Genomic DNA, 18,506 nt, shown 5'->3' with positions numbered 1-18,506 from the left:
CTTTCTAAATTATACACAAAATTAGAGTTAGTGAGCTGAAAATAATGTGCTAAAGATACCTGGATGTTTTATTATTTCTGGTGGATTTTTGAAGTGTTTATCTGTGCATGCTTTTTTTTTTTATTTGGGGCTGATATTACCCAAAATATCTTGTGCAACAGAAAACATTTAGTTTTTTGGGATTTTCTTTAGAATTCTTTAGTGTAAAAAGTTGTGATGCCTTTTAAAATAACATCAACTATAGCTATGGTAACATAAAGAGTATGTGATAGAGATTTTTGGTATTAAGAGACATTTAGATGTGATATAATAGTGTCTTATTAGATACTAAGCAATAATACTTTCACTATCAACGACATTTGGCTCAAACTGCTTTAATCACAATAAGTTCATTTGTGAAATACGCCTATACTAACACAGTATTCCAGTAGTAAAAAATAATGTTTACTAATATACACACACACACACACATACATTTTTATAATACTTATTTTTACACTTCATAGCCTTTTTTTTTTTTAATTATTTTTATTTTATAAAATATGTGTTAGTACATCGTATTATACTTCACCTCACATTTAGTGCTTGGAATGAGATATTGTACAACAAAAATACAAAGAGAGAGAGAGCATTTTATTTTTACAACTTCAATTTTTTTCCAGTGTCTCAAAACATACAAATAAATACAGCTATGTCATAAGAAATCCAGTGTCTTTTGTGATAAGAAATTAATTCGAACACCTGCAAGTCTTTTCTTTATTTTCATGACTATGAAAATTGTAGATTCACACTGAAGGCATCAAAACTATTAATTAACACATGTGGAATTATATACATAACAAAAAAGTGTAAAACAACTGAAAATATGTCATATTCTAGGTTCTTCAAAGTAGCCCCCTTTTGCTTTGATTACTGCTTTGCACACTCTTTCGATGAGCTTCAAGAGGTAGTCACCTGAAATGGTCTTCCAACAGTCTTGAAGGAGTTCCCCGAGAGATGCTTAGCACTTGTTGGCCCTTTTGCCTTCAGTCTGCGGTCCAGCTCACCCCTAAACCATCTCGATTGGGTTCAGGTCCGGTGACTGTGGAGGCCAGGTCATCTGGCGCAGCACCCCATCACTCTCCTTCTTGGTCAAATAGCCCTTGATGCCTTCAGTGTGACTCTACAATTTTCATAGTCATGAAAATAAAGAAAACCTTTGAATGAGAAGGTGTGTCCAAACTTTTGGTCTGTAAAGTATATATATATATATATATATATATATACAGTACAGTACAGTACAGACCAAAAGTTTGGAAACATTACTATTTTTAATGTTTTTGAAAGAAGTTCTTCTGCTCATCAAGCCTGCATTTATTTGATCAAAAATACAGAAAAAACAGTAATATTGTGAAATATTATTACAACTTAAAATAATAGTTTTCTATTTGAATATACTTTAAAAAAATAATTTATTCCTGTGATGCAAAGCTGAATTTTCAGCATCATTGCTCCAGCCTTCAGTGTCACATGTAACATCCAGTCTATCACATGATCATTTAGAAATTCAGATGAATTGCATAGTCCTTCTTTGCCATGAAAATTAACTTAATCCCCAAAAAACCTTTCCACTGCATTTCATTGCTGTCATTAAAGGACCTGCTGAGATCATTTCAGTAATCGTCTTGTTAACTCAGGTGAGAATGTTAACGAGCACAAGGCTGGAGATCATTATGTCAGGCTGATTGGGTTAGAATGGCTGACTTGACATGTTAAAAGTAGGGTGATGCTTGAAATCATTGTTCTTCCATTGTTAACCATGGTGACCTGCAAAGAAACGCGTGCAGCCATCATTGCGTTGCATAAAAATGGCTTCACAGGCAAGGATATTGTGGCTACTAAGATTGCACCTAAATCAACAATTTATAGAATCATCAAGAACTTCAAGGAAAGAGGTTCAATTCTTGTAAAGAAGGCTTCAAGGCGTCCAAGAAAGTCCAGCAAGCGCCAGGATCGTTTCCTAAAGAGGATTCAGCTGCGGGATCGGAGTGCCACCAGTGCAGAGCTTGCTCAGGAATGGCAGCAGGCAGGTGTGAGTGCATCTGCACGCACAGTGAGGCGAAGACTTCTGGAAGATGGCCTGGTGTCAAGAAGGGCAGCAGAGAAGCCACTTCTCTCCAAAAAAACATCAGGGACAGATTGATCTTCTGCAGAAAGTATAGTGAATGGACTGCTGAGGACTGGGGCAAAGTCATATTCTCAGATGAAGCCCCTTTCCGATTGTTTGGGGCATCTGGGAAAAGGCTTGTCCGGTGAAGAAAAGGTGAGCGCTACCATCAGTCCTGTGTCATGCCAACAGTAAAGCATCCTGACACCATTCATGTGTGGGGTTGCTTCTCATCCAACGGAGCGGGCTCACTCACAATTCTGCCCAAAAACACAGCCATGAATAAAGAATGGTACCAAAACACCCTCCAACAGCAACTTCTTCCAACAATCCAACAACAGTTTGGTGAAGAACAATGCATTTTCCAGTACGATGGAAAATCAAAAGTGATAGCTAAGTGGCTCGGGGACCAGAATGTTGAAATTTTGGGTCCATGGCCTGGAAACTCCCCAGATCTTAATCCCATTGAGAACTTGTGGTCAATCCTCAAGAGGTGGGTGGACAAACAAAAACCCACTAATTCTGACAAACTCCAAGAAGTGATTATGAAAGAATAGGTTGCTATCAGTCAGGATTTGGCCCTGAAGTTGATTGAGAGCATACCCAGTCGAATTGCAGAGGTCCTGAAAATGAAGGGTCAACACTGCAAATACTGACTCGTATGAAGTGCTTGTAATTATATTTCAGTACATCACAGAAACAACTGAAACAAAGATCTAAAAGCAGTTTAGCTGCAAACTTTTTGAAAACTAATATTTATGTAATTCTCAAAACTTTTGGCCACGACTGTATATATATATATATATATACATATATACAGTAATTACACAAGGAAGGTATTAGATAAGAGACGGATCCCCTTTCAGCATTTCAGCATTCTGTGATTTATGCTTCGTGATCAGAAAATGTCTCTACACAGTTCCAGCCTTGTGTGATCGTGTGCACACTTGCACAGTTTTAAGGAGCACTAGTAGTAAAATGTACAAAATGACAGAGAATCTTATCTGCCTTTTTAGGTCCACCTGTCACGCAGTCAGAGCGTGCCCCCCTGTTTGGCACAGTTTCTATAAATCCTTGCTGACCATGTCTTGCATATTTACATACATTCCCTTTTCTTTCCTTATCATTCATTTAACAGGCAGATGTCTGCAGTAATACTATTCTCCAATAGAGCCTAGACCCAAGGGGCACACTGGAGAGCATGGTGCACCTATAGGGAGGGTCTTTGGGTAATCCTCCTTCACTTTCTACCTTCCTCCCACAGTCAAGGCTCCTCACGAGGGCAGAAGTTCCTCAGGTTTCCTGCTGGGTCAGATTGATGTTTCATTACTGCCACTGTAGTGAGCAGAAAGGGAGAGAAAAGGAAGGGGGATACATGCGGGTTAGGAGGGTGTCCGGGCAGGAATACAGGCCAAGTACAGCAGGTCCATGCCACATGAACAACAGGTTTAAAGAAGACATTCTTTGTTTTTGGCACACATGCTCCAGCAGACACAAAGAGCTGAACAGAATCAGAGTGCTCAGATTTAAAAAAACATGCAAAAAGTAAATGCCAGTTCATTTTAAAATGTGTTATTTTATCTTCTTTTTAAATATATATTGTAAGGATGTAATGCTACAGTACCAAGTAAAAAAAAAGAGAGAGAGAAGTAATAATAGTACTTAGTAGTTGTTATGTAAAACAATTATGATAATTACATTAGTAATTATTATTTTCCAGGAAAAGCACTAAAATTTCTTAATGAAATAAGCTTGTCTTTATAACAAGAATGATTTGTAGTTTTTAATTTTCACATTTTTATATTTTTTATGCATTATCCATATTGGTATTGAGACTTGTGGAATTTCACTGATATTAGTATCAAATACTGCAAATTTGGTGTTGGGACAACCCTAATATATTTTAAAATCAATTACTAAATTCTATTACTAAAATAATTATTTTAAAGAAAGAAAGAAAGAAAGAAAGGGTTTGGGTGTAGCAAAATGGGTGTAGAAAAGCATCTTACTCAGAGTCTGACTGGTTGCCGCCGTTAACAGTCCCTGATCTCAGATTCATGGCAATGCCATTCTGCTGTTCTCGTGGTGGGACGTCCAGCTGATGAGGGGGCTTGATTAGGATGTTCTGGCCGTTGACCCCATCATTAGAGGCTATAGAGGGCACTCTGGAGGAGATGGTGGGGGGGTTATAGTCCAATAACTTTTCCCTAAGTTTGTTTTTCATGTTTTTGTCCGTGAGTGGAGGACGATATGTATTCTTATTCTTTAGAATACCTATGAAAAGAAAGTACATGAAGTTTATATGGAACATTAGTATTCGTATTTATAAAGGAACATTAGTATATATGTAATGTTTAACAGAGACAACATAAAATCTAAATTTGACTGGATGTTACCGTATTTTTCGGACTATAAGTCGCACCTGAGTATAAGTCGCATCAGTCCAAAAATACGTCATGATGAGGAAAAAAACGTATATAAGTCGCACCGGACTATAAGTCGCATTTATTTAGACCCAAGAACCAAGAGAAAACATTACCGTCTACAGCCGCGAGAGGGCGCTATATGCTGCTTAGTGTAGACTACAGGAGCACTGAGCAGCATAAAGCGCCCTCTCGCGGCGGTAGACGGTAATGTTTTCTGTTAGTTCATTTCTCTTGGTTCATGTCAAATTCATTTTGATAAATAAGTCGCACCTGACTATAAGTCACAGGACCAGCCAAACTATGAAAAAAAGTGTGACCTATAGTCCGGAAAATACGGTAATAAAAATTTATGTTATCTTAAAGAAAATGTTTGTTTATATTAAATTAAATGTAAAAACTACGCTTGTTTTTGTCACTTGACGTTCCTTTAAATAAAATGAATGTTAAATGTAATAAAAAAAAAAAAAAAAAAAAAATATATACACTCAACTAAAGGATTATTAGGAACACCTACTCAGTGTCTCATTAATGCAATTATCTAATCAACCAATCACATGGCAGTTGCTTCAGTCCATTTAGGGGTGTGGTCCTGGTCAAGACAATCTCCTGAACTCCAAACTGAATTTCAGAATGGGAAAGAAATGTGATTTAAGCAATTTTGAGCGTGGCATGGTTGTTGGTGCCAGACGGGCCTGTCTGAGTATTTCACAATCTGCTCAGTTACTGGGATTTTCACGCACAACCATTTCTAGGGTTTATAAAGAATGGTCTGAAAAGGGAAATACATCCAGTATGCGGCAGTCCTGTGTGCGAAAATGCCTTGTTGATGCTAGAGGTCAGAGGAGAATGGGCCGACTGATTCAAGCTGATAGAAGAGCAACTTTGACTGAAATAACCACTCGTTACAACCGAGCTATGCAGCAAAGCATTTGTGAAGCCACAACACACACAACCTTGAGGCGGATAGGCTACAACAGCAGAAGACCCCAACGGGTACCACTAATCTCCACTACAAATAGGAAAAAGAGTTGAAGACTGGAAAAATGTTGTCTGGTCTGATGAGCCTCAATTTCTGTTGAGACATTCAGATGGTAGAGTCAGAATTTGGCGTAAACAGAATGAGAACATGGATCCATCATGCCTTGTTACCACTGTGCAGACTGGTGGTGGTGGTGTAATGGTGTGGGGGATGTTTTCTTGGCACACTTTAGGCCCCTTAGTACCAATTGGGCATCGTTTAAATGCCATGGCCTACCTGAGCATTGTTTCTGACCATGTCCATCTCTTTATGACCACCATGTACCCATCCTCTGATGGCTATTTCCAGCGGGATAATGCACCACGTCACAAAGCTTGAATCATTTCAAATTGGTTTCTTGGACATGACAATGAGTTCACTGTACTAAAATGGCCCCCACAGTCACCAGATCTCAACCCAATAGAGCATCTTTGGGATGTGGTGGAATGGGAGCTTCGTGCCCTGGATGTGCATTTCACAAATCTCCATCAACTGCAAAATGCCATCCTATCAATATGGGCCAACATTTCTAAAGAATGCTTTCAGCACCTTGTTGAATCAATGCCACGTAGAATTAAGGCAGTTCTGAAGGCAAAAGGGGGTCAAACACAGTATTAGTATGGTGTTCCTAATAATCCTTTAGGTGAGTGTGGCGGTTTCTCCATTAGGGCAATTGGGCGACGCACCACCAAAGGAAAGGGAGGATTTTTTTTTCTTTTACATTCAACTACAGTGTTACGCTAGCTTTCACTATTCTAGACTGTTTGTTCTGCCTCTAAATAGTACAATCAACGCCGAGTCGTGTTTCGTGTAGTACCGCCCCTTTTTGGGGCGATTTCTGTCAAACTGACCATTGCCCGAGTGGTCTCATAGACTTCCATTCAAAGATAATTTTTTTTCGAACTGCAGGCACTGCAATGCAATCTCAATGAGTTCCGGGAGGGCTCACACTAACGTGCTTTCGTCATCATGCATAACCTTAACTTGTGCAATGACTGGTGGGAACAGTGACATCCAATAATATTTAAAAACTATTTTGAATTTTAACAACAAGAAAAAAAATGAAAAACGACTTTAATACCTTTATCAAATTTGAAAAAAAAAAATAACAGACACAAAAAAAAACAGAGAGACTGGGACAGCTATGCCTTTGTCAGCTGAACTTGATCGACATCACGGTGAACGTTACCTCAGCGCAGATCTATCGTGTCATTGACATTCATTCATCGTGGCAATAAGGATAAATTGGCAATTAATGAATCAGGACAACCAAGACCAAATTTAAACATCAAACAAGTATCTACAAAGGGCGGGAAGTCGTATAAACAAGGATTTTTACCGCTGCATTTTATTCCATTGCGAGAGTGTAACGGACTTGCATGGAGAACTACAATTGTCACCGAAACTCATCATCTCTAGGAGAAGGTGAAAAAACATGAAAGAGCAAAGATGCATATGGATAGTAGGGAGCAGTGTAAAAGTGACTAATTTAAGTAAGCAGTGTAATGTAAGTAAGGAATGTGATATAAATGAGCAGTGTAATATAAGTGAGTTTTGTAAACAGTGATTTATGTGACTTCAATTATTTCTTATTAAACTGAAATCTAAGTAAAAAGTTTTTTTGGAAAAACCACATCCTGTGGTCTTCATTTGCTGCTGAATTGTGTTAACACGCATATAGAAACAGTTTTCTCACAATAAGTTAATATGCAGCCTATTATGATAAAAGCTTCAAATTAATATTTTAAAGTGCGTGAATAAATCCAACCACCCCTATAAATTTATGTTTCACTTTCCATAATCCGTGACCGACAGAGGAGTATCTTGGTGGCAGGGATTTCAAACTTTACCAGGACTGACACAGGCAGAGGCTGGATTTTTTCGAACAGGTAGGGTATAAGTGATTTCAAAACATTTCAGCCGGTATATATATATATATATATATATATATATATATATATATATATATAATCGTGGATATATTATTTACCTGATATAAGATGCATTTGGTTTTGAGTCAAGTGCTTCATTGTAGTACTATGGTGATTATCTCCTTAGGATGTCTTATAAGTCCTAATATTAACGTTATGTTGTATAAATAATGAAGCATATTCTAGCTACATGAAATTATGAGTTCCCTTTCAGTCGGTCACTCTCGACGCCACGTCGGTGACCAACGCAAAATGGGATATCGCTTCGATAGACCAATCTACTTCGAGTGTAAACTAAATGAGCCAATGCACATTTGCATGCAATTATTGCATCCAGCTGCCGCTGATTACAGTGTGAGTATAAGAAGGCAGCAGGTGCAATGCATACCAGCTTTTTCGCTTCGGAGCCGAGCGTTAGTATCGCTCTGCTCAACTGTGTCTGCTGTGAACTACGAGTTTAGCACGCTCTCGGAAGCTTTGTGTGTTGGCGAGATGGCGCTTCAGCGGCGGTCGTTCCGGTGTCGAGTGGATTGCACACTTCAGGCTGCACTACCCCTGTCGTGTTGCAATTCCCCTGTGTGCCTCAGCACTAAAAGAGCATTTCCTAAAGAGCAAATTTCTCTAAAAGAGCTTCACGGGTGCGTCTTTGTAAAGACGACGGATCATCCTTATAAGGATGCCATTTCACCTGTGCGTTTCTGGGTGCGGTCATTACCTGGCAACGGGTGATGGTCACGATCGCTGCCTCACGTGTCTGGGCAAGCACGCTGAGGTGGCCTTCGTGGATGAGTCATCTTCTCATTGGGAAGATAACCATCTCGGAGCTGCGAACCAGGCTCTGCTACGTTTGGGGGGCGGAGTCCCGTAGCTGCTGCTGCGATCTCGGTCTCGTTCTGGCGGCCGACAGACGAGAACCACTTCCGGCAGTAGCGCGGGTGGTTTGAGGATTACAGTGGTGGCAAACCTCACAGGGAACCAACCATCTGGGGACCATCACCCCTCTTGCACCTCCGATCCAGTGGAGCCACCCACGGAATGCGCTGGGGCCTCTTTAAAGAGCGTACCAGCGGTATCCAGTGGGCCTCTCCCTGACCAGATGTCGATCTCAGCATGAGAGGGAGAGCTGTCGGGTGACGTTTCAATGCCTTTCTTTCCAGAAGTGCATGATAAGCTCACCAAGTCGTGGACGGCACCTTTTACTGCCAGAAACCAGCCGGTGGGCTCCTCCACCCTCACCACCCTCGATGGCGGTGCAGCGAAGGGGTATTCGAGAATCCCGTCTGTGGAGCGTGTGGTAGCGATGCAATTGTGTCCTAAGTCCGCCTCCTCTTGGCTTGGAGACCCGGTGCTTCCTTCCCGCGCCTGTAGGCACTCGTCTGGTCTGACCGGCAGTGCCTATGCGGCTTGCGGGGAAGCTGCTTCCGCCTTACACGCCATGGCGTTACTGCAGGTGCACCCAGGCTTAAGCACTGAAGGACCTGCACGAGGTTGGTCACGACCCAGAAGTTCTAAAGGAACTCCGAACCGCCATTGACCACACGCTCCAAGCGACGAAGGTCACCGCGAGTTCCCTGGGTCGTGCGATGTCCACGTGCGATGTCCTTGTGGTCCAGGAGCACCAAATCTGTCTGTGTCTGGCAGACATGAGGGACACCAACAAGGTCCAGTTCAGTTCGCCCAGTGTCCCCCCAAGTTCAGTGGTATCTGCTTCACTACAGACGCGATAGAGCCGCTCCCTCCAGCCGATATGAGGAAGGGGTCTTACTGCCCTTACTTCATTGTACCCAAAAGAAGGCGGTGGGTTACGACCGATCTTGGATCTGCGAGTTTTGAATCGGGCCCTTTACCAGATATTGATACTAGCACAATCTCGGGATCAGTCGTGCAAGCACAGGAATTTGGTGCTCCGGCACCTGAGCCTGTTGGGCCTACGGGTCAACTGGGAAAAGAGCAAACTCTTGCTGAGGCAGAGGATCTATTTTCTCTGTATGGAGTTGGATTCGGTCGAACAGATAGCACGCCTCACAGAGGAACGTGCGCGGTCGGTGCTAGCCTGCTAGAATATGTTCAAGGGCAGGACAGGTGGTCCCACTGAAACTTTTTCAGAGGCTCCTGGGGCATATGACGGCACTTACACCGCTCGGCCTGTTACATATGAGACCGCTCCAGCACTGGCTTTATGGCTGAGTCCCGAGGTGGGCGTGGAAGTGCGGCACTCACCGGGTCCAAGTTACACCGGGCCTGTCGCCAAACCCTCACCCTGTGGTCAGATCTTGCGTTTCTCCGGGCAGGGGTGCCCCTAGAGCAGATCTCCAGGCATGCTGTGGTTTAAACGGATGCCTCCACCACTGGCTGGGGGGCCACGTATGACGGGCATGCAGTCTCAGGGTTTTGGATGGGCCCGCAGCTGCAGTGGCACATCCCTGAACTAGTGCTCCTCGTGACAGCCCCTCCTTGGCCGATTCCTCTGAGGAAGGATCTACTGACTCAGAGACAGGGCACCATTTGGCACCCGCGTCCAGCCCTTTGCAAACTCCATGTCTGGTCCCTGGACGGGACGCGGAGGTTCTAGGTGACCTACCCCAAGAGGTAGTGAACACCATCACTTCGGCAAGAGCACCGTCTACGAGACAAGCTTACGCCTTGAAGTGGAAACCTGTTCGACGAATAGTGTTCTTCTCGCCGAGAAGACCCCGAAGATGCCCGGTTGTGGTCGTGCTTCCTTTCTGCAGCAAGGGCTGAAGCAATGGCTGTCTCCCTCAACCCTTAAAGTCCAGGTTGCCGCTATTGCTGCGTACCATGACCCCGTGAATGGGAAGTCTTTGGGTAAGCATGACCTCATCGTCAGGTTCCTTAGAGGGGCCGGGAGGTTAAATCCTTCTCGGCCCCCCTCTATACCCTCTTGGGACCTGACTCTAGTGCTTAAATCACTACAGCAGGGCCCATTCGAGACTTTGCAGTTGATGAGTTTGCAGTTGAGCTAAGTTTCTTTCATTGAAAACTCTGCTCCTGCTTGCACTGGCCTCCATCAAGAAGGTAGGGGACCTGCATGCATTTTCGGTCGACGATTCGTGCCTAGAGTTTGGGCCGGCAGACTCCCAGGTAATCCTGAGGCCCCGGCCTGGCTACGTGCCCAAGGTTCCCACTACACCCTTCAAAGACCAAGTTGTGAACCTGCAAGCACTGCCCCTGGAGGAGGCAGACCCAGCCCTGGCTTTGCTCTGTCCCGTCCAAGCATTGAGATGCTACGTAGACCGGACACGAAGCTTCAGGACCTCAGACCAGCTCTTTGTCTGTTACGGAGGCCGGTAGAAGGGGAGTGCCCTCCTCTAAGCATGAGGATGGCCCACTGGATTGTGGATGCCATAACCCTGGCTTATCAGGCTCAGGGTGTGCCCTGCCCGTTCAGGTTGCGAGCTCACTCAACTAGAAGTGTTTCATTCTCCTGGGCGCTGGCTCGTGGCACCTCGCTGACAGATATTTGTAGAGATGCGGGCTGGGCGACCCCTAACACGTTCGCTAGGTTCTATAGCCTTCGTGTAGAGCCGGTATCCTCCTGTGTTCTCACCTCAAACAGGTAGTGGCACTGAGAGGCCCCGGTTTGTGTCGGCTTGCTTAAACTGCGCCAGAGTGTCCGTACTGTAGACCCTGTTGAGATCCTCCATCACCCTAGGCAGCTGGACGCGGCGGAATGTTCGACTATTAGTCGAATATCAGCAAGATTCAAAAATTCCGATTCGACTATGAAAATCCTTAGTCGGGGACTCCCCTAACATACTAAATAAATAAACTAAAACTAAAACATTAACTAAATTTAAAGTGATAAAAAATACAATCTAATTAGGATTTAATCAACTACCTCCTTTTAGGTGAGGATCTCAACAAATTTATATATTTTGTATTGTTTTGATGATTTAATGTATGTTTATTTCCCACTCTCACCCTTCCTCTGTTCAGGCTGGTGGTTGCTTTTGGCTTGGATGGAGGGTGGTGGATGGTCTTTATCCTGAGTGGTCTCTCCAGTGTGATTGAGTTTATTTTCCTGATGAAGCTCCACGTTAACTTTAGTCTCCACTCTCAGTCTCTCTGCTCCTACGGGATCTTCACTGTCACTGGCTGTCATGGCTTCAGTCGGCCAGAAAGGCTTGACATGATTAGACACGGTGTCCACTAAAACATGGAAGAAGGGGTTAATGTTTACTGACACTTTAATAACTTGTGAATACATTCCCCAGTTTCAAATTTCCATATATGAATGCAATTCTGAAGGATAAATACCTTCTTTTGTACCCTTTGGCGTGCTGTGTACTGGTTGTCTCTCATTATTCCACTTAGGCTTCATGTCCATGTCCTCGTCCTCACTGTCAGATGAGTGAGAGGAGGCATATGAGCTGCTGTGTTCATCCATGGAGAGCTCGCTGTCTGAATCTGAGTCTAAATACACACAAATGTATGTCAACAAATTTTTTGAGGTGACATACACAAGCTAAGAAATAAACAAGTTTGGCAGTTCAAAAATATAGATGTCAGACTACATTATGTTTGTCTACATGTGGATAACAGGCAGTAAATATACATTATTAGTGCTGGCATGGAAAAGATTTTCAAGTTTTTCTTACCATCTGCTTTAGTGCCATTACGGAAGAGTGAGCCGTCAATGTCAGTGTGTCTAGCTTTAGCGTTTACAGATGAAACACTGGGTTTCTGACCCAATTCATCCCTGTTCAGGATTGAAAGCAGGAGAATGAGAGATATACAAGACAGATGGTAAGCACATATGCAGTTGCAATGAGATTAGATTCCAGTGAAAAACAACAACAACAAAAAAAAAAAAGAATAACCCACATATGACTCACTTCTTATCAGTTCATGTTGACTGGCTTAAATTCTTGTTGTCTAGAGGTTTAGCTTCATAAAATTGAATGAAGTTGTGAAATTCCTTCTGCACAATATGACTAGCCTGTATATTGAATATTTGGTCACACTTTATTTTAAGGTCCAATTCTAATTTGCTGCTTGTTAATTGTTAGTAAGGTAGTTGTGAAGTGTGGGTATTGGGTAGGATTAGGGATGTAGAATATTGTCATGCAAAATATGTGCTTTATATGTACTTATAAATAGCCAATATGTTAATAGCAGGCATGCTAACTATTTAATAGTGCTATCGAAAATTTAAATTCTACACAACCTTTCAAAAGTAGAAGTCTCTTATATGCTCTGCAATATTGTATTTATTTGATCAAATTACAGTAGAAACAGTAATATTGTTGAAATATTAATACCATTTAAAATAGCTGTTTTCTATTTTAATATATTTTAAATGCCTTTTTTTTTTTAAATCCACCAATCAGTTCCTCCTGTCAAAAAAATCAATCCAAAATTTGTTCACTAAAAAATTATCATGTGGGTTCCCCCTAATGTCATTTGCACACTTTAAAATGTTGAGTAAAACTTATGTAAATATGTATCTAAATGTATTTAATATATGTACATATTACATTTACCATGTACTGTTATACTATAGTAAGAAATGAAGAGGTTAAATATCATGCTTCCTATTGCTTATTATAGTAAATATTAAACTGAATTATTATTATGAGTCTAATCCACCAAACTACTGTTATAAGCATGAGCGCCGTCAGACTGGTCGTGGTGGAGGTGTTGCAACAATATATAGTGATATTCTCAATGTTACCCAGAAAACAGGATACAGGCCTAACTCATTCGAAATACTTCTGCTTAATGTTACACTGTCAGATATGCAAAATAAATCTATTGTATCTCTTGATCTGGCTACTGTGTATAGACCACCAGGGCCGTATACAGAATTCTTAAAAGAATTTGCAGATTTCCTCTCAGACCTTCTGGTTACAGTTGATAAAGCGCTAATCATGGGAGCTTTAAATATTCACGTTGATAATACAAATTATGCATTAGGACTTGCGTTTACTGACTTAATTAACTCCTTTGGAGTCAAGCAAAATGTCACCGGGCCCACTCATGGTTTTAATCATACACTAGATTTAATTATATTGCATGGAATCGATCTTACTGATATAGATATCGTACATCGAAGTGATGATGTTACAGACCATTTAATTTAATCTATATTTCCCAGTCCTACTCAGTGTTGTTTTAGCATTATTTATATACTATTATAGTATTTTTGAATATTTTGAATTATCTATTAATTTATTTTGAACATTAAGTTTCAGTAATGTATGTGATTTTGTCATTTTTATTAGTTTTTGTTTGTTAAATATTTAAATTTAGCTTTACTTCTAATTTGTTTTAAGTTCTGCAGTATATTACTGTATATTTTGATTAAGCTTTATTTGAATTGCCAAATTATTTTCAGTAGTTTTAGTCTTAGTTTAAGAATAACAACACGGGTCATAATGTGAGCTAATTAGTAAGTCATTCTGCTATTATGCTACACAAACAACAAACCTGCAGGGCGATTTGTACTCACAGACATCATAATATATCATAATGTACAAGCATACATCATATTACCATAATTCTGTATCCTTTCACCAAATTCACATTATTTATACATAAGGATAAGTGCTTTGAAAATTACTAATGGACTGAATCTATAAACAGAGCATGCACAGAGGTCATAAGGTTGCCTTCAGTGTATACAATAAATATGCTTACACAACATTCATGGGAATACACGCATGACTGTGTTTTAGAGTTTGTGTACATTATCGCAGCAAAGCAGAAGCAATGCATACATGCGTATGAAAAGAGAAAAGTAATTTGAATAAGAAGAAATTAGTTAAAGTGCTATGACATTCTTGAAAGAAGTCAAGTAGGATCAGTGAAAGTGAAATGTTACATAATGAGAGCGTGGCGCCTTGCCCCAGCAGTAGCATGTTACCCGTTCATGTAAGTAAGGTAGCTGCTGTGACTCTTGGCTGACCTGACTGTGCTCTCCAGAGACACCGTTGATTCGCCGATGGCCGAGCGATATAGTGTGTCGTCCTCCATGTATGTGTTATTACAGTTCAGTGTACGCTTAGGACAAAAAAAGAGCACAGTACTGTAATTCAAGCAAAATAATACATTTCCAAATACTAGACCACTTCACAGCGAATTACATCCTTTGATACCAAATTACATGAAATTACCTTCTTATTGCTTGCAAATTACTTAAATGACTTCCTTCATTTATTTGCTACAAGATTAACTGACATTTAAACCCAGCCTAACTGCTGTTTCCAGACCTGTGATGGACAATTATTGTATAAATATTTAATAATGCAAAGGTGTTAGATTAACTTACCGTCAGTAGGGCAGTGTGTGTGGTGCTGGTCTCATCAGGTAATGGTTTCTTCCCTGTGAATAAATTTTTCAGATTTTTCCTCACCTCTTTATTGAACACAATGTGGAAGAAAAAAATTAATATGCCCTGAAAAACAAACAGGAAATTGTAATTTTAGTATTATTATTATTTAGTATTATTATTTAGTATTTAGTACATTACGTATCATAGTTCTTATTAATATTAAAGGTATAGTTTACCAAAATATCTATGTAAGTATGGAACTATGTAACAGCAAACTGAGGTCAAGAATAGTATAACAGTACCTGCAGACAGCTGAAGATGGCAAACAGGTAGTGGAAGGTCATGACATCACTGTTAACAGCCATTAAACCCAGCAGCCAGGTGGCACTAATGAGCAACAGTAGCAGAAAGGCCATTCGCAGAGCAGGACTGGAACACATGGAAAAAAATCACAATGAGTACTATTTAATAAATCATTCCTCAGAAAATGCTCCCAAGGGACAGAATTACAATGTCTTACATGACTCCAGACTTCTCATAGGAACGCTGCCTACGGCCACATGACGCCTTCGCCGCCAATACAAAGATTATGATGTTGACCTGTTAAAGAGATTGTTTTTGGCATTTGATTACGGAGTATGGAGAATGGAATGAGAACAGTCAGAATGAAGAACAAAGTAGATGGACTTACTAGCACCACTACAGCGATGGGTCCCGCGAAACTCCAGATGAGGGTGTCATGTACAGACAGCCAGCAGAAGTCAGGGTTCCCATATCCCTGAGGATCCAAACCCACAGCCAGACCTGATGGACACAAGCATCAACATGACTTTTACATCATCTTCAGAAAACATGCTGTTGTAGGTGGTTGCAGGGCATTGTTATATACTTGTACGGTTGTTCTGGAGTAATTCTTGGGGTGTTGCTCAGTGGTTTCCAATGTGTTCAGAGTGTTTTTAACTTGTTGCTATGCTGTTGAGGTACTGTAGTTTGGAGTTGTTTTTAACACTGCTACTGCATTGCTACTGTAGCTGCTTGCTAAGGTGTTCTGACCAAGTGTGCTGTACAACTCCTGAAAAATCAAGCCAAAATGTTTTGATCGCCCCCAGGTTGCTGGACCCAGTATAGGTCATAAACCCCACCCTTTCCATGTAATCTAATGGGATATGAAACACATCAAGTTAGGGCTGCACAATTAATAGAATTTCTAATCGCAATTATAATTATGGATGCCACAATTACATAATCGTTAAAAGTGTCAATTAATCGTTCAAAGTCCACTTTTCATATTCTGCATGCTTAAGATATGCTTTTCTTTCTTTCTACATGTTATCTTAAGAGGTTTTCCATTGTTTTAGTTTTAGCACATTATAATACCTTTCATATTTTAATTTTTTTTATAATTTACAGAAGAAACCAATCTGATGTTTATTTGACATTTGAAGCTTAATACTATAGAAAAGCATTAAAAGGTTTTTCAGTTATCAACTTAAAATTGTGTTTTCAACTTGTTTATTTTGATATAAACAAAAATAAACATCCCTCTAAGTGACAGTGTTCAAGTTGCTTGATAGGGTGTTGCTAGGTGGTTACATAGGATCCATTTTTTTTTTACACTGCTGCTGTTTTGAATGAGGGGTTGCTAGGGAGTTGTTATGATATTCTAGGTGGTTGCTAATGTGCTCTAAGTTGTAGGTAGCATTACTGTGTGAGTGATAGATGCGGTTAGTATGATCACTCAGAAAAGGTACAAGCATTTCTCTCCTCTTTAAGCAGAACAGAGCACGATGAATAACTCACTGAAGTTTGTTAATATCCCAAACCCGCAGTATGAGCAATGAATTATACAATGGAGTAAAGAAAGCAGGCAGCCATTCATTAAGCTGGGAGGAGCAGAGAGAAGTCAGGTCAGCCTCTATTATCTGTAAGATAGGGGCTTTTTCACTGCTTTGAGCATGTGCCAGTGCAGAAATTGACACCCATTATGGAGAGCAGAGCCCTCGGAGAGAAAACAGAGAAAGAAAGAAAAAAGAGCGAGCAAGAGAGCGAGAGCTAGTAATATGAAGACACTGGCATCCTGTCTTTTTCCCACAGGGATCACACACACCATCCAAAAGAAGGGGCGAGTCCAATCATGATTATATGAATGCATGTGTGTGCTGGTTTACAAACATTTCTAATAGTCTATTGTGTATCTGTATATGTGTTGACATAGTGGACTTACACTGAGTACATGAGCATACAAATACAAACTTGCAAAGATGCTGGGTCGGGTGAAATGTATGTACATGAAATAGTAATTAGTGAAAAGACTGGAGAGGGTTTGTGTGTGTGTCTCACCTGTAATAATAGCAGGTATCCCCCAGCCAATGGCGTAGTAGAAGCGCATTTGTCCATGGTTGATGTTTCTGACTTCAGTGAGCATACGATAAATGTGCAAACCCTCCACAAATGTCCAGGCGAATGTACACATGTAGAAGTAGTGAAGAAGGATGGCTATCACTGTACACACAAACTAGAAAGAGAGAGAAAAATGGTTAGCATTCAACACAAACAATCTGCCAAATCTCATTAAAACATGTCTGGGTTATAGTTCAACCTAAAATTAAAAAGGATAGATAGATAGATTCTGACGAATCACGCTTGGGCTGGCTGACTCCCAGATGATCCTGAGGCCCCAGCTCGGCTACATGCCCAAGCTTCCTGCTACCCCCTTCAGGGATCAGGTAGTGAACCTCAAGCGAAGCCCCAGGCCTTGCTTTGCTTTTTACCATCCGAGACTTGAGATGGTACGTAGACCGAACACAAAGGTTCAGGACCTCAGATCAGCTCCTTATCTGTTATTGAGGTTGGCAGAAAGGGAATGCCATCTCTAAGCAGAGGATGGCCCACTGGATAGTGGGTGGATAGGTGTGCCCTTCCCACTCAGATTGCGAGCTCACTCAAGTGTTGAATCCTCCTGGACGCTGGCTTGTGGTGCTTCACTGACAGATATTTGTAGAGCTGTGGGCTGGTCAACCTTCATCACGTTCGCTGGAATCTATAGGCTTCTTGTGGAGCTGGTGTCCTCCTGTGTTCTCACCTCCAACGGCTAGAAGCACTGAGAGGCCCCAGTTTAGTGTTGGCTTGCTAAACCGCTCCAGAGACTCTGTACGGTAGTCCCTGTCAAGTTCCTCCATTCCCTCAGCACCCAGACGTGGCAAAATGTCCAGCGCCAGGCCCTCACTCAATGAATCTGTGAAAACTGGTAGAGGCCTGGGTTCCATATGTAGAGACCTGAGTGGATCCCATATATATATATAAAGTCCACGGTACTGCCTCAGAGCCCCGTGTTTCCCCGGAAGACTTCTTCCATTTCCAAGAGGGTTATAATCACCTCTAATCTTCCATATGCACCTAAATGGTTTTTCATACTTCCGAAACCTCCTCCGGGAAGGATGGGGCTTCCACAATGTTCCTGTTCCAAGTGGAACGGTTACGTTTTCCCAGTGTTATCCAATCGCATTGATGGGTAGTGCTATGACAAACAGTGACTGGTCTTCTTGTGGTGACCCCCTATGGCGAAAAGGGGGTGCAGGACGCTCACACAGGACACTGGAAGGGGCAGCATCCATGGCATTTTGGTAGTGATCCCAATTCATCAGTCATTACTGAAGTGACGTCAAGAGTGACCGACTGAAGGGAAATATCT

At 41.4% G+C, this 18,506-nt stretch overlaps 1 protein-coding gene across 2 annotated transcripts in view; it reads right to left on the bottom strand.

Annotated features, from left to right (window-relative positions):
* Nucleotides 1-3,019: 3,019 nt before the first annotated feature.
* The window catches only part of LOC132099081 (cadherin EGF LAG seven-pass G-type receptor 1-like), a 165,915-nt gene continuing 150,428 nt past the window's right edge, over nucleotides 3,020-18,506 (bottom strand). For both annotated transcript variants that reach the window (XM_059505518.1, XM_059505519.1), the window contains 11 exons: nucleotides 17,156-17,330; nucleotides 15,507-15,619; nucleotides 15,336-15,415; nucleotides 15,118-15,244; nucleotides 14,813-14,938; nucleotides 14,450-14,544; nucleotides 12,141-12,241; nucleotides 11,812-11,955; nucleotides 11,464-11,691; nucleotides 4,156-4,420; nucleotides 3,020-3,481 (listed from right to left, as the gene is read on the bottom strand). In XM_059505518.1, coding sequence (XP_059361501.1) covers nucleotides 3,457-3,481; nucleotides 4,156-4,420; nucleotides 11,464-11,691; nucleotides 11,812-11,955; nucleotides 12,141-12,241; nucleotides 14,450-14,544; nucleotides 14,813-14,938; nucleotides 15,118-15,244; nucleotides 15,336-15,415; nucleotides 15,507-15,619; nucleotides 17,156-17,330 — 1,479 coding nt within the window. In that variant the 3' untranslated portion in view covers nucleotides 3,020-3,456. The remainder of the gene's footprint in view (nucleotides 3,482-4,155; nucleotides 4,421-11,463; nucleotides 11,692-11,811; nucleotides 11,956-12,140; nucleotides 12,242-14,449; nucleotides 14,545-14,812; nucleotides 14,939-15,117; nucleotides 15,245-15,335; nucleotides 15,416-15,506; nucleotides 15,620-17,155; nucleotides 17,331-18,506) is intronic.

Source organism: Carassius carassius, chromosome 22 (genome assembly GCF_963082965.1).
Source record: "Carassius carassius chromosome 22, fCarCar2.1, whole genome shotgun sequence".
NCBI lineage: Eukaryota > Metazoa > Chordata > Actinopteri > Cypriniformes > Cyprinidae > Carassius > Carassius carassius.
Note: the sequence above shows the minus strand (reverse complement) of the source record. Positions and strands in the feature narration are given on the sequence as shown.